Source organism: Prionailurus viverrinus, chromosome B2 (genome assembly GCF_022837055.1).
Source record: "Prionailurus viverrinus isolate Anna chromosome B2, UM_Priviv_1.0, whole genome shotgun sequence".
In the NCBI taxonomy this organism is placed as follows: Eukaryota; Metazoa; Chordata; class Mammalia; order Carnivora; family Felidae; genus Prionailurus; species Prionailurus viverrinus.
This window is the reverse complement of record NC_062565.1, coordinates 72,388,919-72,413,887: the sequence shown is the minus strand read 5'-3', so window position 1 is coordinate 72,413,887 and position 24,969 is coordinate 72,388,919. Positions and strand designations below refer to the sequence as shown.

General features: G+C 36.2%; 1 protein-coding gene and 1 pseudogene across 3 annotated transcripts in view; one reads left to right on the top strand and one right to left on the bottom strand.

Annotated features, from left to right (window-relative positions):
- Positions 1–24,969, bottom strand: part of BCKDHB (branched chain keto acid dehydrogenase E1 subunit beta) — a 203,995-nt gene that overhangs the window by 53,156 nt on the left and 125,870 nt on the right. For 2 of the 3 annotated variants that reach the window (XM_047860702.1, XM_047860701.1), the window contains exon 9: positions 10,794–10,880. In XM_047860702.1, the coding sequence (XP_047716658.1) occupies positions 10,794–10,880 (87 nt within the window). Of the gene's footprint in view, positions 1–10,793; positions 10,881–24,969 lie in introns of those variants that run through there. The other variant, XR_007152504.1, reaches the window with a different exon arrangement.
- Positions 21,477–21,817, top strand: LOC125166703 (60S ribosomal protein L35a-like; annotated as a pseudogene).

Genomic DNA, 24,969 nt, shown 5'->3' with positions numbered 1-24,969 from the left:
GCCACCAGGCTGGCAGATGTGAACAAGCCAGACATGGTCCTTAAGCTCATGAAGCTTGCCTTCTCCTGGGCAAGAAGGGCACTAAACAAATTAACAAGCAACCTACAGACAGTTCAAGGGCAATGAGGACAGTAAAACAGAGTAATGTGATGGGGGAAATCTCTGGGGTGGACAGCCACTATAGAGGGGACATCTGGGAGAGCCTTTCTGAGGAGATGCTAGTTCAAAATTGAGGCTATTGGGGAATCCACATACTCCTTTAAATAACGTCTACCTCATGATTAAGGACTACACATTTATAACATAACCCTTCACTTTTCACATTTCTTTTCAAACATTCCAGCAGTTACTTTTTCCCATCCAACTGGCAGATCAGTCTGTCTTAAGCAGGATGGACAGGAGTGGTCTTGGGACATCACCAAAAGGACACAACAAAATGCTAACCAGAGGTTACAAAGAAAGGGAGAAAGGAGGGAGGTACGTAATGAATGTGCCTTTGAATTCAAAGGGGACTACTTCTGTCAGGGAAAATATTAAGGATTGTGTGAGAAAAACTGGAGTACTTTATCATTACCCAGAAAGATGGAATGTGGATGATCTTTCTTCTGACTGGCTCACATCCAAAAAGATTTCAAAAAGAATGACAGCAATCTTTTGTAAAGCTAATACCAAAAGGGGGGAGAGAAAATAAGCAGGATTTCCAATGTTAGTCTCAGTATCACTAACCAATTAACATAGGAAGATTAAATAATCTGAATATCTCAATATAATGCTGCTTTCACTTTTATGATGAGAGCAATAAATCATATAGGCCATACATGTGAGGGACGGAACTAATCTGCAGAATAACCTAATCTATGTAAGTAGGGTTTCCTGGTTTTAAAACTATCTCAGTTTACATATCTGAGTAGGTAGCCACGATCACTAAGGACAGCAGCTCCCCAAACACAAATGTACATGATTAAGGAACCAAGTCAAAGTAAAGTACTATGATATTTTAAAAATCAAATTTATGAGCAAACATGGGCTTTCTTACTTAAAACAATTTAGCAAGAATTGGAAGATTTACTATGACATGTATTAGATACATCTAACTACAATAAAGCTTTTAATTACTATAAATGATATCTGTAGATAGGAAATGAGGAAATTATTAGGAAGAATATATAAATCAAAAAGTCACATTTTTTCCCTTATACCTAGATATAGATGTTGTTGATTTTTTTTCTTTCCACAAAGCTGGGCAAGTAAAAACACCTGTAGGCTTGCATAATGAGTTTTTCATTTAATGTTATATCCATAGAAATGCTGTCAACTATTCTTTTAACAATTTTAATAAATCTATAACATTCATCCCATGGATAAACCATAGCTTGTTCAACTATATTCCTGTTTCATTAATATTATTCTCAGTATTTTCTTATCATATGGCTGGCACTGAGAAAAATGTCCTTACACCCTTTGGTATGGAACTCCAAAGTGAGGGTTTCTGGAATTAGTCAGAGAACATGCACACTTTGAAGAGTCTCAATAGACATTCCCAAACTGCTTTCCTAAAAGAGCAATCCATTTTTAGACTTGTGCTGCACCATCTCAACACTAAATACAATTTATTTTTAATCAGCACCATTCTTATTAGTAACAAATGACAGTTATCTCATTTTTGAAATTTACATTTTTAGTCATAAGTGGCATATATTTTCTTTTTTCTTTTTTTTTATGTTTTTATTTTATTTTTGAGAGGGAGACAGAGTGCGAGCAGGGAAGGACAGAGAGAGAGGGAGACACAGAATCCAAAGCAGACTCTAGGCTCTGAGCTGTCATCACAGAGCCAAACACGAGGCTTGAATCCATGGACTCTGAGATCATTGCCAGAGCCGAAGTCAGACGCTTAACCAACTGAGCCACCCCTGCGCCCCAAGTGGCATATATTTTCATCTTTGCCGGCCACTAATAGTTCTAAAAAAAAAAAAAAACAATCTGTCTCTGACCTTTGAAATAAAGGTATTATTAACTTCCGTATTGATATATTTAAGAATGTTTAATATAATATTAATTTTTTATGTGCCTCAACACTGACCTAGTTGTCATTCTTTTTTTAATTGTGCTTGTTTTCTTTACTTTATGCAAATATATTAATCTATGACAACACGGTGGGTAATTGTTGCTTTTTAAATTTCTGCTCAAAATCTTCTTACCCATCTTAATATCAGTTATTTCCTACATTTTCCTTTTAGATTGTGTGGGGTTTTTCTCTTTTTTTTCTCTTTTTTTAAATTTTACGTATTTTGAGAGACAGAGAGAAAGCACGAGTGGGAGAGGGGCAGAGAGAGGGAGAGAGAAAGAGTCCCAAGCAGGCTCTGCACTGTCAGTGCAGAGCCTGATGCAGGGCTCAGTTCCACAAACCATGAGCTCATGACCTGAGCCAAAATCAAGAGTCGGATGTTTATCCAACTGAGCCACCTAGGTGCCGCTCTTTCTAAGTCCATTTAGGGTTTATTAGAAAAGTAGAAAGCAAAGGGCATGTTTGAGAGATGTTTAAAACTCAATGCCACATGGGATGGAGAGGTAAGGGAGAAGACGAGGATGAAGAGGCAGTGAGGGAGTGGGGTTCAAATGGAGAAAAATGGCTTTCTATGTTAAGTGAATAGCATTTAGAGATTGATTTCTACTTTATGCTTCTCCCTTTTATTTATTAAAAGTCATGTTTCTTAAAGTCATGTTTCCTTGTTTCAAGTCTTCCCCACTCATTCACTCACCAGCCCAAATATAACACAGCCACCATCCTGGCTATCACCCTACATTCATCAACGTCACCAATGTCTTCAGTTACCAGTGTCTTCCAGTTACAACCATCAGTCTTTAGCTAATTTAATAATGCTGACTACATACACTACGGTGAAATTCTCCATACTTGTTTTCTGTAATGGCTTTTTTCTACTCCTTTCTCTCTGACCACTCCATCTCATACTCCTTGACAGCTTTTTCCTCTCTTCCTCTTAAATGTTGATGTACCTGGGGACTTCTTTAGAAACTTCCCCTGTGATCATAACCATACCCATGACCTCAGCCATCACCATAAGATGATAAATCATTAATCTTTTCCTACACCTTAGATTCTCTTCTGGGCTGAAGACACACTTTTTCATCCTCATCTCAGATTCTACAAGTCCAAAATGAATTCATCATCTTCCACAAAAGATATGCTTACACCTGTTTTCCAATGAAACTGCACCTCCATTCAAAAATCATCCAACCTAGAAACCAAGCTAAGCCTTATTCTTAACTCCTGCCTGCCTCTGTCACTCACCTCAGTTCCTTCACTGCTCATGTCTCATCAGTCAACAAGTCTCTTTCAAATTCCCCGTTTTAAAATTCACCTTTCTCTACAACACCACTCTCATGCCCTTGATTAGAAGACCCTCAAATCTTTCATTTAAATTACTCAAATAGTTCCTTTGTTAATCCCTGTGACTTCCTGTCTCAGCCCTCACCATACGTCCTCAACACAAGTGCCAAAGAGTCTTTCCTTTCTAAATTGCAAATCCTTCTAAGTTAATTCCTGCTTAAAATCCTGTTATGCCCTTTTACATTACATAATGAAAGTAATTGTGACCACCATTTTACTACTACAGATGGTCCCCAACCATTTGCACTTTTTCAACTTTATGAATGGTGTGAAAGTGATACACCTTCAATAGAAACTATACTTCGAATTTTGGATTGTGATATTTTTCTGGGCTAGTGGTACAATATTCCTCCTGATGCTGGGCAGGGCTGCGAGCTGCAGCTCCCAGTTGGCCAGGAATCACGAAGGGGAACAACCCATACACTTAGAAACATTCTAGTTTGCACTTTCAGCACAGTACTCAATAAGTTAGTTACATGAGATATTGAATACTTTGTTACAAAATCGACTTGTGTGTGTGTGTGTGTGTGTGTGTGATGATCATGCCCAGCTGCAGACTAATATAAGTGTTCTGAGCATATTTAAGTTACGCTAGGCTAAGCTATGATGTTCGGCAGGTTAGGTATATTAAATGCATTTTTCAGTTACAATATTTTCAGCTTACAGTGCGTTTATTGGGACATAACCCCATAAAGTTAAGGAAGAGCTGTATTTCCTACTTGCCAGGAAATTTGTGAGGTGTGTTTTATTTTTTTTTTTTAATTTTTTTTTAACGTTTTATTTATTTTTGAGACAGAGAGAGACAGAGCATGAACGGGGGAGGGGCAGAAAGAGGGAGACACAGAATCGGAAGCAGGCTCCAGGCTCTGAGCCATCAGCCCAGAGCCCGACGCGGGGCTGGAACTCACGGACCGCAAGATCGTGACCTGAGCTGAAGTCGGCCGCTTAACCGACTGAGCCACCCAGGTGCCCCTGTGAGGTGTGTTTTAAATAAATTATATAGGAGAACTGAAATTTATTATCGATGGGAGCTGGCTCTACTCTGTCATCTTTTTCCTCCATGCAAAAACAAATTCCTTAGTATTACATATAAGATTCTTTAGGGTCTAAACCATACCAACTTCTTGATCCTTACCTGGTGCTATAACCTCATATACTACTCTTCAACCATAACCAAACCACTGAAATTGCTAGAAAATCAAATAGTTTTCCTGCCTCCATATTCCTTCTGCCTAGAACCACCACTGACCTTCACTCACAGGGTCATACTCATCCTCCAAGAGTTGACTCAGCTTGAATATGGGCTGGGTGAGTAAATTTTTTATAATCCCATAGTCCTCAGAAAATTTCTCTATCTAATCATGTACCTTTGAATAACTACCTGTTTAGCATCTATTTTTGCTACTAAATTTGTGTCACAAAACAAGAACTCCATTTCTTGAATGAAATGCCCAAATTAAGGCTGTGCCCAAAGCACTCAATAAAGTGTGGTTGCAAGAATTATCATTCAGGAAGTGGCCAGTAGGACAGTACATTGGAGTCACATAAAGATGTGAGAGATATTACTGGAAACATTGGTTTGGGCAGATGAAGATCTTCAGTGTCAACATAAAGATCTTACTTCTATAGCCCAAGAAGACACATTGGAGGTGTTCAAACAGAGGATGCACAAAATTTGATGTGTTTTAAGGAAACAGTAAATAGTAATCTGATAAGATGTGAGAGGCTGAGGGGCGGAGATAAATAACAAGACAATTTAAAAGGTCCCGAAAGAGTTGAGAAAAAATAAGAGCTCATTTTGAGATAAGCTGATTTCCAGAAACTGGAGGATATTCATGTGCTAATGCCCACCTTTTCTCAGTCTCATGTTAAAAATCCTTACACATACACCATTTTATCATACAAATTTCTTATCACTAGCAAAACTAGCATGAAGTTGAAATTTTTAGTCTAACACTCAAAAGGCAGAATAAGTCCTGAAGGATTTCATTTTTGAAAGTTTCAAGAATAGCCACCCAAAGGTTGGGACTGCCCAAGAAAGAATAGGGAGAGGAGGGCTAAAGATGGAGCCTTGGCCACATTTATACTACTGAGCAAAGGAGAAACAGACACTGGCATGATCAGGGGAAGGAGGAGGACCACTACATGTAACTGGGTTATAACTACAAATAGTGAAGCAGTGGCCCCGGCCGTGATGTATCCCTGGAAAGATTTAGTCTTTGGTTCATATCTATGGCCATAGAAACTGTTTGCTGAACACTGAACAGGCTTCCAGGCAAAGTTCCATGTTAAAGAAGGCCATCCTATATCTGAATACTCTGTGTTAAGCTGCTTTTCTGATGCTCTGGCTCCATCTAAATAGATTTTAATGCAGAAGTACATTTCTCCTGGATGTTATATCCGTTGTTGTTGGCAAATGCATCATTGGTTAAAAATATAAATTAAAAAATTAAGATTATAAAATTGCAATAAACTATTCATCAAATTACTACTCTGACAGCTTTCTCTGATAACTCTTACTTTGTAACATCATAATTTTAATATAACATTTTCCACAATGATAAAAACTCAAGACCATTTAGGAGTTTTTCCCTCTTCAGATTGATGTTTTTAAACAGAGTGTTCATAAATTTGGTAGTAATAACAAGTTTATTTTAAAAAATCCTTCTGTATAATCCTTTCTAGCATGAAACAGTAAGAAAAGAAAAATTCCTTTATTTGAAATCATGAAAGTTTCCGTTTACACAGTGATTTGTGTAAACCCTATAAAAATCCTCTCAAACTATTAGAATATGATTACCTTAAAAATATATGTCAGTATGCACGATCTCTGAGTTCTTATTCTAGGAAAAGAGACCGCACAGAAAGGATGGAACAATGGTATGGAAACTTACCATCCTCTCCAATTGGACTCTTTATTGCAGACTTATTGCTTCCATGTGTTTAAAAAAAAAAAAAAAATTCAAACCTTTAAGCCAACCCCAATCCCTAAAATTTTTGGCGCCCATATTAAGCATTGAATCCAGAAGAAAAAAAATTATCACAAGCCTATCAGAGTCAAGATTTATTTCATCACGATGGGAATGTGTTAGAAATTAATAATAAAGGTTGGTTTCTACAAGGCTAAAGAAATTATACTATTTAAAGCTACTCAAATACCATAAATTACTTGGCCTTAATATTTAAATAAATAATGCCTATTTTGAACATTGCATTCTAGAGCATATAATATAAATTAATTAGAGGAATATTAAAGTGGATAAGGTTAACACATTTCTTTTTGCAAAGGAATGATTTTTTTTTAACCTGAGGTTACATGAAGCTGAGGAATACAAACATCACACATAATTAATTTATATAATTCTCTGAAACAATGAAATCTTTGCTCAAACTACACTGTGAGGTCAATGAACCACCTAAACTGTTGTCTTTGTGCTTTTCTACAAATCAGGGTGCACAATGGAATGCATACCTCCCTAAAAGTAGCACATCTCCAAGTTTCAGTATGTGTCAAATGAAAGAAGGAAAAAGTTCCCTCACTCTCAAAGTGAGAACAGATGGGAATGTAAAATTAGATGGGAAGAGACAGGGAAGCTTTGGATGATGGACCAAGAAATCTTCCCCAGCGGGGAAGCCAAATACACCAGACCTCAGTTTGTTCTGCCTCTTAGTTAACATCCAAATTAAATCCAATAGGAATGCAAAGCAGTTCTTAGATTCGATGCATTGGTTTTGATTTCCGTAAGCATTCATATAAATATCACGAAGAAGCTATTGACAAACATGTTCTAAAAATGTTATGTTTAGTCACTTCTGTGAGTTTAACATTACTTCATACTAAGGCTGTTAACAATGAATACTTTTTTAATAAAATAAAATTTTCTTTATGAAAAAGAGGCAACAGGCACGAACAAACTTAAGATGTGGACAATGAATTCCTTGTATGATGGAAGAGCATCTGCCGTAAATTGAAAAGTTATGTAAATAAAGTATGAATACATTTCATATTCATTCTTTTCATATTTTATCTGTAGAACAACAAAAAACCTTTAATAGTAATGCCAGCAATATACTTCCTATACCTAGCAGAAAAAAATGTTCTGTTGATATTCAATTTTATATAGTATGATCTAATTTTTCCATCTAAAAATACCAACCATACACTTAAAAGAATATTCTAAAGTGCTGTACTGCCTTCAATATTTTTTTTTATTTTTAATATGGGTAATAATTCAAAATTTAAGGGAAACAAAATGGTGCTCTCAGATTTGAACATATTTAAAAACTGTAGTTTTATTGTTAATCCTCATTCTCTGAAAATACTATAATATTAAGAGCAATTTTGTATAAGATTAACCATGACCTTTTGAAGTACCGGAGATCTTCCACAAACTAGTGCTTGTGGAGCAGATGTGTGTGTGTGTGTGTGTGTGTGTGTGTGTGTGTGTGTGTGCTCACTTTTACATAAAATTTACATTCGTCGATAAAACAATGAGAATAACTCAGTATTTTAATCAATAGTGCTCAAAATTTATAGATCATTCTCATCCATACTTTCAGACTTGTTTTCCAAGACAACAATGAAAAGTTCTCTGTGTACCTTTTCCCTGCTGTCCCAGAAAATTGGCTTTCAATATCTTAACCCTGCTTTGTCTTTTTTTTAACCTTACATTGTAGTTTATACGACAAAAAGAAATATGGAAATATGAATCATTCCAAGTGGTGAAAGTAAGTGCATGTCACACTTAAGTAATTTCAGTTTAAATCATCCAAGGCCCTGGTAACAGGATGTAGGTTTCACTTGTAACAGGGAACGAGGCCTCCCATAAAAAAAGATGCTCAATATACTACACTGCATTTAGCTGCATATGTGCGTGAAACAATTACGGAAAAGTAGATTTTATCATTCAGACATGCAAATTATATGCAAATTATATGCAAATCTTATTACCAACAACAACAAAACCTCTCAAGGTGTCTTTATTCCCCCTCTCTTATCAATACATAAAACCCACAATCGGCAAACATTTGGGGATACTATGTTGATATATTTTATTAAAATTCATTTTCCATACTTTCCATTTGTGCAAATAAAATGTGAATAAGCAAAAACACCTGTATTTTCAAATTCATCCTCATACTAATAAATCTAAATACTAATTCCCCAAAACATCAAATGCAGACCCCTCTACATCATTGCCTTAATTCATTTTGTGGTTGGTTGGTTGAATGATTTTAACATGGAAAACAGAACATTTTACAATAAATTTAAAACTTCTATCTTCCTCCTGGGATTCGGGGAAACCTTGAATAAACAGTGCATATGCACACACTCAACATTTGCTCCAGACTCCTGTCCTAGCTCCAGACCTTCCACTCTCTTTTTAAACTGGGTAAGTGAAATGCACTCTGGATGACAAACACGAGTGTGTGAAAGGGATAGGGTCAGATGAGGTCATGATTTCTCAGACTGTAGACTGCAGACACCTATGGGCATATTCTTGGGAGTCTGAGAGGGTTACAAGGTGTCTTGTTGTCTTCATGTTATGATACAAATATAATTATATTTTGGATAATCTCATTCACAACTTTTACCACCAATTATTATCAAGTAATTTCAGGATCTGGTCTTAACACAGCAGTTATGATCTTGTTCGTGTTAGCTTTTTGCAACGACTTTGTTTAACTCGTGATACGATGGTCCTCAAACTGAAATTCGCAAATGTATTCTTGAGACCTGACATTTTTCTGGGAACACAAGTCCACACATTATTCAAGACCGACAGACACTAAATTAGGTGATCCTTCTAATTCCTTTCCAGTCTGAAAAATATGTTACACTTACTGCAGCTTACTAATAATTTATGGAGATCAAGCTTAAGCACACTTAGAGAAAGTGAACTTCACAAGAGGAGTTATAATTTCTAATTCTGCATTGTACTTGTTTTCTTTTTATATTTAAAAATGAAATTTCTGAGATAACACTATGGAATTCAGTGAGCAAAATGAATAAGGCTATGAGATCAAGATTCTATTAGCAAGTCACAAGCATTTCAAATGATTTAGTGGACTACATATTGACTAGGAGTCTGAAAATTCCAGTTTCTTTTTCCAGTTTTGCCTCTGACTTGAAATAGCATATTGGTATTAGGGTGATTTGTTCTTGCACCCCCATTTTTTTTACAAAGTTAGTACATTATGTTACTCAATGAATAAAATGTACAATACCAGGCACTCATGTTATATAATGATAAGCAACAGTATGCCTCAAATTTTAATTTATATACTAAATAAAAAAACAAATCTGCAAACTCAAATATCTGCTTTCCTTAATTCCGTTAGTGACAATATATAACATATAAAAATAGCAGTATAATTTTTTACTATAAATTACAGATTATGTCAATCTAGTTTTATAAACATTTGTTTAAATTTGCTTCATTTAACTTTAAAGTGCTTACAATGTCAGCAATTTGCACTTAAAGATAATTTATTGGTAGAAATCATTGTTTACTGGTTAAAAGCTTAACCTGTAACAACTTATCATTATTCATATATCATAACTTTATATCAAAATTTTAAACCACATACACTTAAAGGAATTCTCAACTTACATGTATCTTAACAACAGAATCATCTGAACACCAGTAAAGAGAAGTAAAATGTTTGCAAACTGTAAAGATATTCTGAATTTAAAAAGCATATACTTTATATTTAAAATCGTTATTCAGTTTTTAATTTAAAAAACTTGGAAAAATGAAACTTATTTAAATCATCTTAATTTCCTATCTGTGAGATAAATGCAAACAAATATTTTAAAGAAAACTCCTCCATAAAGCAGTATATGGGAAAATTTGCTGCAGTTTAACTGAATTTTTTTAAAAAAAGAAGGCTTTAAACCATTTCTAAAGCGTGGCTAATAGCATAACATAATATGATTATTAATTAAACTAATTAAATTAATTATTGATTTTTGAAATTATTTATTGAATTTATATTATTACCTTCTGACAGATTCATCTTTTTTAAGGTGAATGCTGTGAAAATCAACATATTGCATAAAAAGCTTAAGTTTTATCAAAAGAGAAATACCACATTCGGATTTAAAAGTTTTCATTTCCTGTTATCCTAGCAGACAGAACTTACATTTGTTTTGTAAACTCACTTCAAACTTTCTTCTTCCTATAAAAATTTCAGTTTTTATTACTTCAAGATTTCTTTTCCAGAAGATGTAATTAGACCACTAACTAACTAAAGGACAGTGGAGTCAAATGGAAAACATGCATTTCCAAAAAGTGCATATATCGTGATAAGTAACTTTTTTCTTGGAATTGGCAAGTACCATCACACGAATGTTAAAATCAGTGCCAAGAAGTGACTCTACCTGAACCGTAGAGCTGATCTCCGACGCAAAGCCGCCTGTCAAGGGAGCCTCGTGACTGATTAGCAGTCGCCCTGTTTTGATCACAGACTGGAAAAGAAAGGGGAAATCTGATGTTGAAGAGAATACATGTTTTCAAGTATACGATGGCAGTTTTGATTAAGGAATAAAAACAACTGATTTCAGTCCAATAAATAATTTAAAATTAATAATACAATTTTATGCCAAGGAAGTTAAAACTCTCTCACACTGGACAGTCATTTGGTACTTGCATTGTTACAAAATTTTTCAATATAGTTTCTAATCCTACTACCAAAGAAAAATGCGATTTGTAATCTTGTCATCAAAAATGCATTCCATTATAAAATACTTTTGTGTTACAAACATAATTACTGTATTTCACACTGTCATCTCAAAATCATTTTTTCTTCATATTGCTTTAGGAATCAAAGTGATTTTTTTTTGGTTCATTTTGGGGTGTATTTGCAATATAAATAAATAGCCTTTGAAAATATTATTTTGTGGAAAAGGAAAACACAAAAATAGCATGTAAAAGCTGCACTGCAGGAAAAACTCAAGCTCCTAGATATTTAAGGAAACTGAGCAGGAAGAAATCCCTGCAGAAGTCAAAGCGTTATAACCATTTCTGTCCCTGTGCATTAAAACCTGGTTAACGACCACAACTCTATTTTAACATAGGAAATGTCACAAACAATAAAGATATATTCTCAATACCGGCTCACTGTGGTCGTTCACACAGCATGATATACTCTGTACAATAATAAATCAAAAAGAATAGCTATGATATCATAGCAGGATGCCAGCTGTGTTGGAAGGTAAAAAATATTAAAATCAACAGCAAGTTACTACTTAAAATACGTTGAATAATTACATGTTACCAAAGGGGTAATTTTCCTCTACACGTCTAATAATTTGATAACAACTTTCTTAAATTCTACATTAATATTTTGCGAATATGAAATAAGATCTTCCAAGCAAAAATATGTACATAAACTAAAAGATTTCCTTCATTCTAAGCAATTAGAGTTTAAAGTCTTAAAAGTATGTAACCATTTCAGTCAGCAGATGTTAAACCCTAAGATATGGCCAGTAGCCATGATAAAAATAAGTTATTGTATATACTGAGTAAATAGTGACTTAAGAACATAAAATTTTATGGACACCTTAATGAATACCATCCCCACCCCCAGTGAAATGCTAACCTTGGGATACTGCTACTTGGATTTTATGACCGTGATTAATTATGCCATTTACGAAAGTCACAAATTTCAACGCACCTGGTTAGGAATATACAGAGACAAAAACAGTCCAAAATCATGAAAAAACAAATGTGTTCTCAAAGTATTCTTTAAAAGGAGTGCTGATCTACCAATGAGAAGAAGCAGATTTGACAATTAAACCTTTCTTGTTGCTCTGAAACTCAGAAATCTGCCAATGCCTAAGTGTCCAGAGATGACCTCGTTAAAATCCATCCCAGCTAGAGGATGCATCTCAAATCTCCAGGAGGTAGAAATGAGACACTTCTATAAAAATGCTACTGTTACCTTAGACCTCCACACAACAGATTTGGTGTTTTTTTATTTGAGCTGAGTCACATGCAAGATCAATGACAGCCTTCAGAATGATCCCTGGAGGCTGATAACCAACCAGGGCAGACAGCCTGGCTTCCTAAAGCCTGCAGAATGTAGTGGGAAACTAAGCACAGATGTAGCCAGAACAAAAATCTCCAAGTCCAGAGACCATATGAGTGTCCTTCAGCAGGAGAAAGTCTAGATAAACCAAGCTATAGCAATACAGTTGGGTATTATACAGTCATGAAAAAGACTGAGGACATGGAAAGAGGCCTATGGTAAATTAATTGGTAAAATCAGCAAACTGCAGAGCAATATAATTTCATTTTTACAAAAGACAAAAAAACAAATAAAAAAACCCAATTACCACAGCAGTGGGACACCAATAAAACTAGCTGTATGTACTGAGTCAACTTGTGTAAACAGTCTGGAGGGATTTATTCCGAACTACCAAAACTTGTTCCTCCTAAAGAGCGACAGTGAAAGAATTGTTGGGAAAAGTCTTTTGTATTTCACTTTATGTAAAAAGTATTTTTATATTATTGAAAGTATTCTCAATAAGTCATAAATAAAGGTAAAGCCCTTGAATTAAGGGTGAAGGCAACAAGTACTTGCTATGTTGTAGTCATAATCTCCTCAAAAAATGTAACAATGTGTTTTTGGGTTTTTTTAATGGCATTTTGGAGTAGCTTCACATACAAGGAAACCCGAAGGTCCCAAACTCCAGCAGCAAATAGGCACACTAAAAACACAGGGATTCAGCCTTCCCTTGTCAGTCTCTGTGTGATATGCTCCATGTCAGGATTATATCCAACTCACCTCCTGACCCTCAAACTGTTGGATCCTAGACAGCACGGTAAATCAGCTATTAGTATAGGAGGAAACAGAATTCTTCAGCACCTCCGTATGTGTGTTATGTACATGCATGTTCTTAGATCAGGAGTTATGCTGACAGTTACAGAAGAAATTCTAGAAATTTCTAAAACACCAAGAGCTAAAGGGTAGACACAACAAAAAGTAATAACACTGTGAGTTTATGGAAATTATTATGGTATACAAACCAGAGGGAGACAGTGTGGCAGGAAGAGAAGAGACAGAAATAATGGTAATCATAAACAACTGGTTGTCCTGCAAGTTGCTATGTGCTAGGCTGTGAGCTGACCATTTTAGATTGATTACTTAATTTAATTTGGAAAGCACCTAAGTTTCATTTTTGCTTCCTAAAATCAACTCTGACATCTGAAAAGCATTAAAATGTGTAAAATAAAATTACATCAAAATTCTGAAAATTGCCAAAATTTAGAAGTCACATTGATATTGTCAAAGTCTTATCATCAAAGAATTAGCATATATTATTAAAGATTAGTCTATAAATGCATTTCAATAATTTTGTAGGATATACATGAATTCAACTTGGTATGTTCTTTTTTATCATTTGCAGTTTTAATTTACTAGAATTTATGATGATTGGTTTTTTCTATACTTTTGGAAATTATTAACACTTTGCTAATACTCTGATGAGATCATTACAAATCTAGAAAATTGGACAGTGTTACGCTATTCTTTGTGATTCAATTAGATATTCTGATTAAATTGCATATTTTTTGTCAACTTTAACAGGCATTTAATTTTCATACATTTAAGCACAATGGTACACAACTGCCAAGTAATACTGCTAGCCAAATTTAGTATTTTGATATATTTAGTAAACATAATATGGTGCCTTTCAACAGGGACAGCTGTTAACCTTTCTAAAATAACCATAAATATAAATACTAATAATACTTTAAAATTCATTTTCTTTAGAAGAAATGTTTAAAGTTTCAAGTTTTCTTCTGAGATAAACCTATTTCACCACTTGAAAAAAATTTAAGAGAGTTTAAACAACTTTTCAATATGAAAAGCTAAACCTATCAGAGCCAGGAAAGATCACGTAAGGCTGGATTTTCCAGTATCTGCTTCTTCAACTTTCTGCCACTAAGACCTGCTCCAGGATTCTGGCCTCAGGCAGACAGAGCACCAGTGAGTTAGAGGCAACAAATGGCACCAGGGAAAGCTAAGCCAATTAAAGACCAGGGCTGTGAATAACTGTTCTCCGTATCCCCTACCTCTCAACAAAAGGGCTTTGTTCCCTATGGCTCCAGAAGATTTGTCAAGAAAACTTTAAAAGCAATTCTGAAAGGCTAGGAGGAGTAAAATAGCCTGTGGCTGCTAAGTCTGTTAGTACTGGTTGGCCCTGGATTTCTCTCATGGAGTCTCACTTTCTCACTATTTCAGTTAGCCATCCTCTCCCCCAGGGCACCAGCGGCAGCCTATCATAAGAGGAGTTATCAGAATTTCAATACCGAACACTCAGCAAGGTTGCCTACAGCAGACAGATTAAGACACCTCTGTTCTGATGGAACCCTGGCGATGCCTTGTTCCTGGTCTGACTGTTCCATGATGTGTTCCTGTTGTACTTCTTCTACCCAGACGTCATTACAAATGGCTATCACTTCAAGTTCTCTATGCAGGATACCTAGTACGATACTCAGAATATGGCAGATGCTCCAGAAAAGTTAATTAGATAAAAACCTATTATAAAATAATTTCATTATATTAAGTATGTCCTCCGGTGATTTACTGAAGCTATTGCTTTCTCAGCTAGCTCCATTTTTAAGATAGGCAAAAGTATACTTCAGCACATCCCACAATTTAACTATGAAATAGTAGACTCCAAACTGAGGATATTTTAATGTAGAAATGACAATAAGATATCTGTGGTAATAGCAGGATTGCTAAGTTATACTCTGTTAAAATGACTGCACAGATTTTGGCTGCCCAAACATTGGACATATGTTTTAGTGAATGTAGCCTTTAAAGATTTTAACACAATCCAACCAGGAAAACTGTTAAGCTGTCATTCCAGGAGAAAATGATACAGACAAGCGAAGCATTAAGCTTGCATACGCCTGAATGTGTAACACTGATATTCAAAAAGCAAAATATATATATATATATTTCTTTCTCAAACTCCATAGCAAGACTCTCCTACAGAGCATTTCAATCCACCCAACACAAAGTTCAGTAGCCTATTCTGACTGCTCATAAGATAAAGTAAGAAAGTAATACTTTGGGTAGGTAATTTACAGTCCTTTTATACATTGTTTTTATCTGACTATAAAGCTAATGAAAAGCAAAAGAAACACCATAGCGGGCCCTTACCATTTCCTTTTGAAATCAAATGTTTATAAATACATATAAGCAGAAGTAATAGTAAAATCACACACCTGTGTTTCATTAATCAAGAATGTATTCATCAGTATTTTAATAATCCAGAATCATTAAGAACATGATTTAAATTAGCTTCAAATATCATTGCGAATGAATTTTTTTTTTAATGTTTTCTTGTTTAGTAGCCAAATGCACTTGAAATGTTAGCCAGAAAAAAATCACAATTAATCACAGGCTAGCAAATGTGTAATATGCCCAATAACAATTATTAATCTGCATGATCTTCATGCGCAGACCATGTACTGATATTCCACTGGAGAAATACCAATGCTGAAAGAGAAAGAACAGTCACGAACTCCAGAGAAAGTCCGGAAAAGTCCATTTTGGCAAGGATATTAGTGGTGGGGTTACAAATATTTTGCTATTGTAGGAAAGTGGAGTAAATGGAGAAAAACTAAATCCTCGGAGCTTTATCACCCATGTGGAAAAAAGTAGGTAAGGGAGCAAGCAGAGCACAGAGAACTGAGTAAAATCAACAGGAAAAGAATGAACAAATACTACTAAAAAGGCAAGAAATGTCTGGGAAAATTACAGACATCTTCACTGGTTCATTCTTGTCTGAATTATTTGTACAATCAGAGCTCAAATATTGAAGAGTCAAGGACAAACTACTCTTGCAAAAATTAAAAGTGGACATCTTTCAGGAGTAATTTCAAACCATGTCAGATAAACATGTTTCTACCAATCAACCTTACCTTTCTGGCTTGTTTCCTTAGAGTCCCTCTAGGCTTAGGTCACATAAGACCATTCACTACTCTGTGAATCTGACCCATACTTTCCCACCTCTGACTTCCTTCCCCATATTGGCAGGCATTCTATCCCTCCCTCAAGACCCATCTCACACAATACCTCCTCGTTGGTCCCCTTTTTCATATTATATACATTCTAGCAACCATTTCCTAACAGAATTTGAAGTAGCCGACAATGCAAGGATATTCTATGAAATATAAAACCGGGGTACAAGGGCAAGGGTCAAGTACTAGGGTCAAGACAACACTCATTGCTCTCTCTCTCTTAGGAATACTAGTAATTTACGCTGCGTACATCTGTCATATTAGCCCTTCCAACCACACTCAAAATCACAAATTTGAAGGCAGAAACTGCTTATGTCTATTGCAGAACATACCATATGACAAATATGCATTAAATTGAGCAAATTATGCTCATGTTATTATTTGGAGACAAATGTATATATTATTAAAACAAACAGCTTGAAAACATACTTAAGCATCTTTTTATTTCTTTTTTTTTAAGGGTATTCTTTTTCTTAGAGAGGTAGGTGGGGGTATCTGTACGCTCTCTCCCAGCAGACTCTAACTCATTCAAAAGCACAAAATTCAGAAGGTATCATGTATTATGTACCTAACTACAATACCTAATGTATGGTTGTGGATGAGGACTCAAGAAATGTTTTAAGGTTCACTTAAAAAAAAGGAAGAAGCATACAAACACAGTGATTTAAATGAATCATTAAACATCCAATACTGTGATGCCCTTAAGCTTTTAGGAGAGACTGCACAGAGCTATAAAATACATTAAAAAAGAAGTCCTTTTAAATGCATACTTGTAACAAAAACATGAACAGAACATTTTCTTTCCCTGGTACTGAACATAAATTTCGTTTCTCTATTTATAAAAGGTCATGTCACCATGATGATAAAGGCATTATACTGGACTGGTGGACATTTATTAAATATGCAGTTAAGCCATGAGTAAATATATAAATAAATGTGTCTTAAAAGATCTTTTTTCATTTTCTCCGTTAGCTTAAGCATCATGCAAAACACAACCATCCATAAACATCAACATGTTTTTGTGCCTAAACAATTTTTCAATGACTAAAGCAGCCACTTCTCAAGCTTTTTTACTCTGTCCATTTTATCATGGCCCTATCGTTTTTCAGCAGGATTTAGAATATTTCCATAAACTCATAACCCATCTCCCCTGCAACTCCTATGCATTTTTTTCATGAAGAAAAGCTATAACGTCATTTGGATATGAACATTATTGACTTCCATGTTGTACTATTTGAGAAAACTGTTAACAAGAACTAGTGCAAAGCCAAGCTGTACTTTTGGAAACACAGGGAGTTGTATCTTCTGCATCTTCTAGCCTTAGAACCATGTTGAGCTCTAGGAGACTTTTTCTTTGGAGTTTACAGCAACAGAAGCATTCAGAAATACCACAACTAAAATTCTGCTGTCAGTATGATTATATTCTCACAATAAGTGAAGAAGCTGGAGTACAATAGCTCCTATACACTTCTTGGCAAATCTAGAACCTGATCCAACAGTGAAGACCAATGGTGGTACCATTCCACTAGATGTATTAATTCAAGTAGTTTACCTTCACTGAAGTAGTATTATTTTGTTACCATGGTAATATAGACATATTGTGTGGGAGAAGGGGTTGATAATTCACAGATGACTCATGTTTAGCATCTAGGTTATGATTATGGGCTGACTGAAAAGTCCATACAGATAGTTTTGTTTGTTCCACTATTTTAATCACTTTAAAAAAAAATTTAAGGTTTATTTATTTTTGAGGGACAGAGAGAGACAGAGTGTGAGTGCGGGAAGGGCAGAGAGAGAGGGAGACAGAGTCTGAAGCAGGCTCCAGGCCCTACGCTGACAGCACAGAGCCCAATGCAGGACTCGAACCCATGAACTGTGAGATCATGACCTGAGCCAAAGTCGGACGCTTAAACTGTACCACCCAGGTGCCACCATTTTAACCATTCTGTTTAACTGCCCCCAAGTGTTTAACCATTTAACTAAACACTTCTATGGCATTAAGCACATTCATACTGCTGCACAATTATCAGCACCATCCATCTTTAGAACTTTCTCATCTTCCCCAACGGAAACTCTGCCCATTAAACAACAACTCCTCATTCGTCCCCTCTTCCAAACCCTGGCAACCAGCATCTACTTTCTGACTCTATAAATGTGACTGTTGTAGGAGCCTCATATAAGTGGAATCATACAATATTTGTCCTTTTGTGATTGGCTTCTTTCACTTAGCATAATGTCTCCAAGGTTCATCCATGTTGTAGCATGTGTCAGAATTTCCCCCCTTGAGGCTGAATAATATTCCATTGCATGCAGGTACCACATTTTCTATAACCATTCATCTCTCAGACATGTGAGTTACTTCCATACTTTGGCCATTGTGAAAATGCTGCTATGAACATGGGTGTAGAAATATCTATTCAAGTCACTGCCTTCACTTCTTTTAGGTATATACCCAGAAGTGGAATTGCTGATCACATGGTAATACTATGTTTAACTTTTTGAGGCCTAATCATACCAGTTTCCAAGGCATTTGCACTTTTTTACATTCCCACCACCAATGCATAGGGGTTCCAATTTATGTATATCCTCAAAACATTTGTCATTTGTGTGTGTGTGTGTGTGTGTGTGTGTGTGTGTGTGTGTGTGCGTTTATAGCAGTCATCCTAATAGGTATATGGTGGTATCTCATTGTGGTTTTCATTTCTATTTCCCTGATGATTAGTGAAGTTTCATCACTAATAATTCTTTAATCTTTTTCTTTTTTTTAAATCAGGCTGTTTGATTTTTGTTGTTGATGCAAATCGGTCCCTTTGGGATCTGGAAATAAAATCTCTTCATAATATAACATCCCAAATATAAAAATATATAATCAAACTTAATTGTTCATCATGCCCTCTTTCTTGGAAAACCATGCATCTGGTTTCCTCACTATCCTCTGTTCTGAAACAGACACAAAGACATTTTTTTCCTAAGATCACTAACGCCACATAGATCCTTTCCCAGCTTGATTGTCTGAAATGGCTTTCCTCTCCCGAAAAAACTTCAAAGGTAAATCAGCCAATTAGAATCATGAAGATAACTTTACAGGTAGTAACAGCATCTGTAGTCCACTGCTCAAAAAAACAGTGGGGTCTAGTTACATAATAGAGAACCTTCTGAGCTTCCTGTCTTTGCTCCCTACTCTGCCAGTAATTAGGAGATAAAACAACGCCAACTGAGAAAGTCTGGAACATTGGTACCAACCAGAAAAAATCACCATCATCTTATTATGTTTCCCATTTAATTTCTCAATTAATTTTTAATGTTGTAAAAATTCCAAGGTCACTGGCTCATGTCACAAACAATTTATTGAACTGTTCACATGTGCCAATACTAGGGAAACAAAGATGAGTTAACCCAGGTCCCAAAGGATTGTAATATGGGTTGCCACAATGTCCTAGGACAAAACATACTTAGGAAAGAAATTAAAGAATACTGGGATTAAAAATCATGCCATATTTGTTAAAAACAAAAGTTTTTTAGAATTTTAAACTTTAACTCCTAAGATCTTTTCTAAAATAACATTGAAAAACTGCATTTTTCTCTTCTGAAAACAAACCACAATTACTAATATTCTCTCCTTTTCTATTCATAAGTCTCCACTTGGCAAATTTTTCTCAAGTGTTGACAACAGAGGGAAATACTATGTCTGGCCATCATAAGAGTTCTACAGGGTAGAAACTGATATCATCCCCTGTGCTCCCAGCATACCATGAATAATAAGAAAGTGACCCTAACCAAAACCAGCACGGTCAGCCAGTTACGTTTTACACTGCTGTTTTAAGCATGTATCAAGGGTACAATTTTCCCTGAAGCCAGCTGGTTGTCTACCAAGGTAATACTTCTCTAAGGAATGATCAAAAGTATAAACACGGCTACAATTCTGCATCACCATGGATAAATGCTTTTATTTTCTAAAACCTGGTCCAATTCTGTTGAAGTAAATGGGTTTTTAGTCCATTACAAAACAAAAATCATGTGTAGTTCATAATACATGGGCAAGGCTTAAAATCTTTTGGGTCTTTTTTATGACTCAAAAGAGTAGTATAGTAAAACTCAAAAGATATTTCAGCAAAAGTTATACATGTAGTTTTGAGTATATATTACTAAGATGGCATACAGAAAAATAAAAGTACTTTCATTAAAACCAGGATCATGGGGAGAAGCTATTTATATCACAGGTAAAGTCAGGAAAAGAATCCATCTAGCAGGAATAGTAATATTTGTCTGCAAAACACTCATTGATTTGATGGAGAAGGTAAAGGGCTCAGAGGTACACATATCTCAAGGTAAGAATTACAGTATCAAAATCCATTGCTAATGAAATACTAGTGAGAAGTTATATGTGGTATAACAGTTTTCCAGAAATAAAACTCAATATTGAAAAATCAATTATATCTAGATTTAAACTTTTTTTTTCCCAGGGAAAACACCCTGAAATTTTCTTTCCTTATAAACCACAAAAATATTAACAGTCCACTCTTGTTTGATGCACAGTTCTCTGTTCTGCAACATTTTTATTGACAAGGACTAATAAAATAGAGTAAGATAACTGTGGCCATTATACCACAAAAAGTGAGACATACCTATTGCAGATAAATGATAAAGTCATTTTTTGAGGGGTGATCTAAGAAGATTTTGTGCTTGTTGATTTACTTTATCATAAGTTGCTCGTTTTACTATATCTTTTATGAATATTATTATTATAAGAGAAGATATCATTACTAACCAATGAAATGTTCCACTACTCTAATAAATTTTAAAATATAAATTAAAAAAGAATGAAATAATACCTCATCCATTAAAAATCACAAAAGAATTTAAATTTGAATTCTGGTTACAGTAAAAACACATTGCCTAGGCAATGTAAACCAGCATAAATCTTTTGAGAAACATTTTGGGAATCTATTTATCAAAAGCTACTAATGTTTAGTCTCTTTCTGCCATCTTGGAACCCATGGAGGCGTGCTGAGAACAGGACTCCTGAAATGACAAATATGTCTGGAAGGCTGGGGTCCAAAGCCATTTTTGCTGGTGTAAGTGGGGTCTCCGGAACCAGAGGGAGCACACAGCTCTTCTTAAAATTGAAGGTGTTTATGCTTGAGATGAAACTGAATTCTATCTAGGCAAGAGATGTGCTTATGTGTACAAAGCAAAGAACAACACAGTGACTCCTGGTGGCAAACCAAATAAAACCAGAGTAATCTGGGGAAAAGTAACTCATGCTCATGGAAATAGTGGCATGGTTCGTGCCAAATTCCCAAGCCACCTTCCTGCTAAAGCCATTGGCCAGAGAATCCATGTGATGTTGTACCCCTCAAGGATTTAAACTAACTGAAAAGTAAATAAAGGTGTAGATTTAAAAACAAACAAAAACGCTACTAATTTTTAGACTCCTAGAATAAGCAATCTCAGTTCTGAGATTTACTCTCAGAAAAGAATCCCCAAAATATAAAATATTGGATTTCTGTTTTAAAAATAATCATGTGCAGAGGCACCTGGGTGGCTTAGCCAGTTAAGCATTCAACTCTTGATTTCAGCTCAGGCCATGACCTCGTGGTTCATGAATTCAAGCCCTACATCGGGCTCTGCACTGAGTGTAGGGCTTGCTTGGCAGTCTATCTCTCCCTCCCTGTCTTCTTCTCTCCCACTCATGCTGTCTCTGTCTCTCAAAATAAATAAATAAACTTTAAATAAATAAATTAATTAATTAATTTAAAAAATCATGTGCATATACTTGGTCAAAAAAAAAATCAAAAAAAGTTTAAGAAACACTGTTTTAGAAACACGGTCTCACACAAAAGACTCCAATACCATATTTGGTTCATGGGCAAACTGTTTAAAGGGCAAAGCAGAGGGGCACCTGGGTGGCTCAGTCAGTTAAGCGTCAGACTTCAGCTCAGGTCATGATCTCGTAACACATGGGTTCAGGCCCCATGTCAGACTCTGCTGACAGCTCAGAGCCTGGAGCCTGCTTCAGATCCTGTCTCTATCTCTCTCTGTTTCTCCCTAACTTGCACTCTCTCTCTCTCTCTCTCTCAAAAATGAATAAACATTAAAAAAATTATTTTAATAAAAAAATTAAAGGGTAAAGCACAGGCTCTGTTGGCTAAGCATCTGACTCTTGATTTTGGCTCAGGTCATAATGTAATGGTTCATGACATCACTGTTCATGGGATTGAGTCCAACCCCGCATGGGGCTCTGTGCTGAGCTTGTTTGGGATTCTGTCTCTGTCTCTCTCTCTCTCTCTGCCCCTCCCTCTCTCTCTCTCAAAATAAATAATTAAACATTTTTTAAAAAGGGCAAAGCACTTTAGAAATATTGCACTTAAATGCCTTCCACAGCCACCATACATTGCATACTGTCTAAGACCAATGGCTTCCATAATAATTTTGTTTCATCTGCCTAACTTCTTCAGGCCCCTGAGTTTACAGCCCCTGGTTCAGAGTGGCAGAGAAGCAGGTAGAAAAAGCTGGCAGGGCAGGAGCAGCTCTTACCTGGAAGCAGAGCTCCTATCCTGGCGTTCAGGCTGGGAGCTGCATGGCCTACCCTTTGGCCTGGAAATTCAAGAAAGGGATTCCCCCAGCAAACAAACAGGGCAGAATCAAAGTGAACCCCACACTCTGGCTATTGGCAAACGAGTGCGGACAAAATGATATCGCCCTGTTCAAAGATGAGTAAAGGAAGCAAAACAAAGAATAAACCATAGAGCCTACTAAAAAAAAAAAAAAAAAAAATGCTGGAAAGTACCCTGTCTCTGAAAATGATCTACTCAAGAGCCAGAAGAAAGTGTTAAGCAACTATTGTGTACTGTCAAGAGAATACAAGTTCTAGTCTCTAAGAGACAGAAATAAAAATTCTAAGGATATTGTATGGTTGGTGAAGGATATAGTTGACACTCGAAATTCTCACGTGGGAACTAAAACCACAATAATAGAACTAAAATTCACAGCAGTGACAGATCTGGGTATCTTCCCCTACTGCCCTCCACGACCCCAGCACAGTGACCCACGTTCTGTGGACTTCAAAACTGTATGCTGCATAAATGAGAATAGATTAATTGGACCCCACCCATGTGTCAAAAAATAACAGGGACGGGGCACCTGGGTGGCTCAGTCAGTTAAGCGGCCGACTTCAGCTCAGGTCATGATCTCGCAGTCTGTGAGTTCGAGCCCCGCGTCAGGCTCTGGGCTGATGGCTCAGAGCCCGGAGCCTGTTTCCGATTCTGTGTCTCCCTCTCTCTCTGCCCCTCCCCCGTTCATGCTCTGTCTCTCTCTGTCTCAAAAAAAATAAATAAACATTAAAAAAAAAATTAAAAAAAAAAATAACAGGGGCAAGAAACAAGCACACAGGAAGACAAGATGAATAAGGAGAGGGGTGTTTTCTCTTCCTTCCCTGGCTAGAGCATGGCATTGAGCAGCCTTTCCCTGACTGCCCTCCACCTCCTTGGACATTGGGGGACCAGTGCTGGGGAAGCACAGACAGGACTTCTTCCCCTCTCCTTCCATTTTCCTTTTCCCAAAGTCCACCAGGGGCCTGCTATTGCCCAAACTGAGCTGAAGCCAAGAGGAGCAAGGAGCAGGAGCAAGAAGGAGGTTCTTCTAACAGTCCAATGGCAACTTCAGGGCATGGCAATCAGACATTGCCTACAAATAGCTTTCTTTTAGGAAGAGACACAAAAGAAACGTCTCAGAACCCTGGGGAGTAATGTGAGCAACCGAGGCAAAAGCAAGTGGTGGGAGTGTGGACAACCAGCAAACAGAGTCTCCAACCTAGGTGGTCAGGCTTTTTGTTTTTAATACTGTGAAAGCCAAGCAAAATATGCCTCCAGTCCGGATCTGCCTAAGAGTTACAACCTATACTTTAAGGAAACATCTTTCTGGCAAAATAACACTTCTTTTTTTTTTTTTTCCAAATGTCAGGATGCACTTTCTGCCATGTTATCTTTACCACAAAATTATACACTGAGTTAGGCAGCCTTCCACCCTGGCCTTACCAAACATTTTGCAGATATTTAGCAGGATAAACATCCATTCTGTTGAATGTTACATTTAGCAGAGCAGACCCAGTGTTTCAGAAGAAAAACATTTGAGCCATTTCTTCACCACGTGTTTCTAAAACCCAGAAAAACAATAAGCTATCCAAGATAACGTGTAAACTAAGTTTTCGGTAGTCCTGCTGTATGCTCCAAAATGACATTATAAGTGGACAATTACAGCACTTGAAATTTTACGTGTGCAGGAAAAAACAAGTAGCCTACAGCTCTGAAACTCTTCCCTGCAATGCGCTCAGTAACTGTGTCCTACATGGCCTGACCACGAGAACTCCAGTGTGTTTGTACCCTAGGGAAGGGCTGAAAATCAGTGTGCCAATTATTGTTAGTCCTTCATAGATTACAACTTTTTTCTCCTATCAAAAACATAATTTTCTAGGAAATTTTCTTTATGTAAAAGGGAATCTATAAAACTCTTTATTACTCC